Source organism: Myxine glutinosa, chromosome 8 (assembly GCF_964187855.1).
Source record: "Myxine glutinosa chromosome 8, kmMyxGlut1.1, whole genome shotgun sequence".
In the NCBI taxonomy this organism is placed as follows: Eukaryota; Metazoa; Chordata; class Myxini; order Myxiniformes; family Myxinidae; genus Myxine; species Myxine glutinosa.
Window position 1 is genome coordinate 141285598 of NC_136268.1, and position 3881 is coordinate 141289478.

At 43.2% G+C, this 3881-nt stretch overlaps 1 protein-coding gene across 1 annotated transcript; it reads right to left on the reverse strand.

Moving 5' to 3' along the window:
• Nucleotides 1-609: 609 nt before the first annotated feature.
• On the reverse strand, nucleotides 610-2043 carry LOC144893401 (uncharacterized). Its single transcript, XM_078784005.1, has one exon. It carries the CDS (start codon nucleotides 2041-2043, stop codon nucleotides 610-612), a length of 1434 nt encoding a protein of 477 aa, XP_078640131.1.
• Nucleotides 2044-3881: the final 1838 nt, after the last annotated feature.

Here is a 3881-nt window from a genome sequence, read left to right on the forward strand (position 1 = left end):
GCACCTTTTGGTCCTCACACAGCCAGCAACCAACAACATCTCAAGGAATCACAATTTGTATTCTGCTTCATATACTTTTCTTCAAAGGACAAGGCACTCAAAACATTTCCCCAGTTTCAAAGATTGTAGCAAGGAGAAAGGCTCAGCAGGCGGGGAGCTGCTCATGAAAAAAGAATGTTGATGCAAGGGCAAACAAAGATTTTGTCAACAGCTTCCCAAAACCAGACAGTCAGACGCTAGGGAGGCAAATGGGTCATATTGCCCCCAATTAGCCTGAGTTTCGAATGAAATCCCTTACACATGTTTCAGAAGGTGCAACCCAGGTCTCAAAGTATCCACCTTCGTGTTTGTGCGATTGTGTGCGTGTCCAAAATGCATGTATAGGTGTGTATGTTTGTGTTGTTGGCTGCTATCTCCACATGTGGGTGAGTTTCTCCTGTGCGGTGTCTTCTCCCCCATGTGAATTAGTTTGTGTTTATTTAAATTTGATAACTGATTAAAAACCTTCAAACACACAGCACACTTGTATGGGTTGTCCCCAATGTGAATGTGTCTGTGTTGATTTAAGGCTACTGGACGACTAAAAACCTGAGAACACACAGAACACTTCTAGAGTTTCTCCCCCGTGTGAATTAGTTTGTGGCTATTTAAGCTTGATGAATGACGAAAAACCTTTGAACACACAGCACACTTGTATGGCTTCTCCCCCGTGTGAATTAGGTTGTGGCGATTTAAGCTTGATGAACGACGAAAAACCTTTGAACACACAGCACACTTGTATGGCTTCTCCCCCGTGTGAATTAGGTTGTGGCGATTTAAGCTTGATGAATGACGAAAAACCTTTGAACACACAGCACACTTGTATGGCTTCTCCCCCGTGTGAATTAGGTTGTGGCGATTTAAGCAAGAAGGTTGACGAAAAACCTTTGAACACACAGCACACTTGTATGGCTTCTCCCCCGTGTGAATTAGGTTGTGGCGATTTAAGCAAGATGATTGACGAAAAACCTTTGAACACACAGCACACTTGTATGGCTTCTCCCCCGTGTGAATTAGGTTGTGGCGATTTAAGCAAGATGATTGACGAAAAACCTTTGAACACACAGCACACTTGTATGGCTTCTCCCCCGTGTGAATTAGGTTGTGGCGATTTAAGCAAGAAGGTTGACGAAAAACCTTTGAACACACAGCACACTTGTATGGCTTCTCCCCCGTGTGAATTAGGTTGTGGCGATTTAAGCAAGATGATTGACGAAAAACCTTTGAACACACAGCACACTTGTATGGCTTCTCCACCGTGTGAATTAGGTTGTGGCTATTTAAGTTTGATGATCGACGAAAAACCTTTGAACACACAGCACACTTGTATGGCTTCCCCCCAATGTGAATGTGTCTGTGTTTATTTAAGGCTACTGGACGACTAAAAACCTGAGAACACACGGAACACTTGTATGGCTTCTCTCCCGGGTGAATTAGTGTGTGTGTATTTAAATTTGATAAATGATTAAAAACCTTCGAACACACAGCACACTTGTATGGCTTCTCCCCTGTGTGAATTCGGTTGTGGCGATTTAAGTTTGATGATCGACGAAAAACCTTCGAACACACGGAACACTTGTATGGCTTCTCCACCGTGTGAATTAGGTTGTGGCGATTTAAGTTTGATGAATGACGAAAACCCTTTGAACACATACCACACTTGTATGGCTTCTCCACCATGTGAATTAGGTTGTGGCGATTTAAGTTTGATGAATGACGAAAAACCTTTGAACACATACCACACTTGTATGGCTTCTCCACCGTGTGAATTAGGTTGTGGCGATTTAAGTTTGATGAATGACGAAAACCCTTTGAACACATACCACACTTGTATGGCTTCTCCCCCGTGTGAATTAGGTTGTGGCGATTTAAGTTTGATGATCGACGAAAAACCTTCGAACACACATAACACTTGTACAACTTCCCTCGTTGGTTGTTATCTTCATTCGCGGGTTTCAGCAGGTGCAACGCAGTCCTCCCACAACTTGATGTGTCCATCTCCATTTGATCCTTTTGACTTGATGCTGATAACCACAAAATCTTTACAACGCTTGTGCTGATTCTTCACAAATTTTGTCTCAATGTGGACGAGTGTGCAAAATCCTCAGGACACAATGAGCATGTGTTCAACTTCTCCCGAGTTTGTCCTTTGTGATGTTGAAATAAAACTGAAAAAGGAAAAACGAGAGAGAGAAAAAGAGAGAGAAAGAGAGAGAAAGAGAGAAAGAGAGAGAGAGGACAATTAGCATATTAAAAATCATTTACAAAAACCCTTTTTAATGAGCGATCATTCAAATTTCACCACCTCCCTACACCATAACAATGATACGTTACACGTCGTGAATAACTTTTGAAAAATATATTCCATTCACGAAACCTCCGTGGAGTTGATTATTTCCCTGGTGATGATTAAAGGGCATTTACCAATCAATTTCAGATTCCCAAACAGAGGCACCAAGACTTGCTCATAGAGCTTGAAGTTGTTGTCACGTAGCGTGCTTGACCGAGTCTTCATCGTGCCTAATTAGTCTGCGAATAAAGATAGGCCGAGGTGCTTGTCTCTTCACACCCTCTTCAACCTTTTGGAAGATTAGACACTCCGGCATAGTGCAGATAGACAAAAAGATATAGATGTACATCTCCTGAATGCTGTTATACATTCCAGAGGGGCATTACATGACAGCTAAATATGACGGATATCAATCTATTCCAATTAAAATAAATAACTCAATGCGATCATTAAACACAAGGCATGTTAATTTTCTGTGCTCAATTTTGAGAAAGAGATAATATTGGCTCTTTTACAAACAGAAAGAGACAATATTGTCTTTTACAATATGTCGTCACTCGGAGGCAAAGGGTCAGAAACGTTCTCTTCTTTTCGCATCAGAGCTTGCAGGATCATGCGGCAGAATTTGCCAGACACCACAAATAAGTCATGTTGCACTCCAGCTTAAATAATGGTTTTGCAAGTGCACCACAAGATAATATGTTACAGGATTTAGATAAAAGCAACAAAATGATACCGTGAAAGGTTGGATCCTGTCTTTACAGACTACTGAGCGCGATGAGGAAGGGTGCAGTATGCATCCTTCTGGTAGATTATGGAACTACCCAGACTCTTCCTGGAGCTGGCCGTCCGACCAAACTGAGCAACTGGGCAAGAAGGACCTTTATCAGGGAATGGGCGAAACCCCCAAATCCTGATGTGCAGAGCTGATAGAGAAATACCCAAGAAGACACAAACCTGTAATCGCTGCCAGTGGAGCGTCTACAAATTATTGACGCAGGGGGTTGAATACCGTTACGTTTGTGGGGGTAGGTGACGAATTGCCATAATGGAGTTAGGATCGTATAGGTTTTAGTCGGAGCAATGGAGCATGGAGGTGAAGAAGAAGAACCTTGATCTCATAAGTATGGAACCTGTCAGGTGAAGAGTGTTTGCATGTCTCCATAAGGGGCGTGGTTCTTGTGTTAACTAGACAGGGCTTAAGATTAATTCCCCAGTGTGGAATTGACCCTTGTGATTTTTCACGTTTTTTTTTTTTTTTTTTTTTACATTCATTCAGCCGGTCGTGCAATGGGCTCCATTAGTCACAACACCGACAAGCCGACGGAACCCAGCACATTTGCCGATTGGGCTTAGCCCACGCCACAACCACAGACGTAATCCCTCTCACTCTCCCCCTCTGTCTGGTGCTGGCATCGTGACGGTCGGTCGTGTTTTTCGTGTGCACCGTGGAGGGAACATTCGGAGCTTTATTGAGCCTTTACCACGTTGGGGGCAGGGGGGGGGGGGGAGGTGTTGTTAGACTCGGTGCTTCTCGAAAACCAGAAAAGAA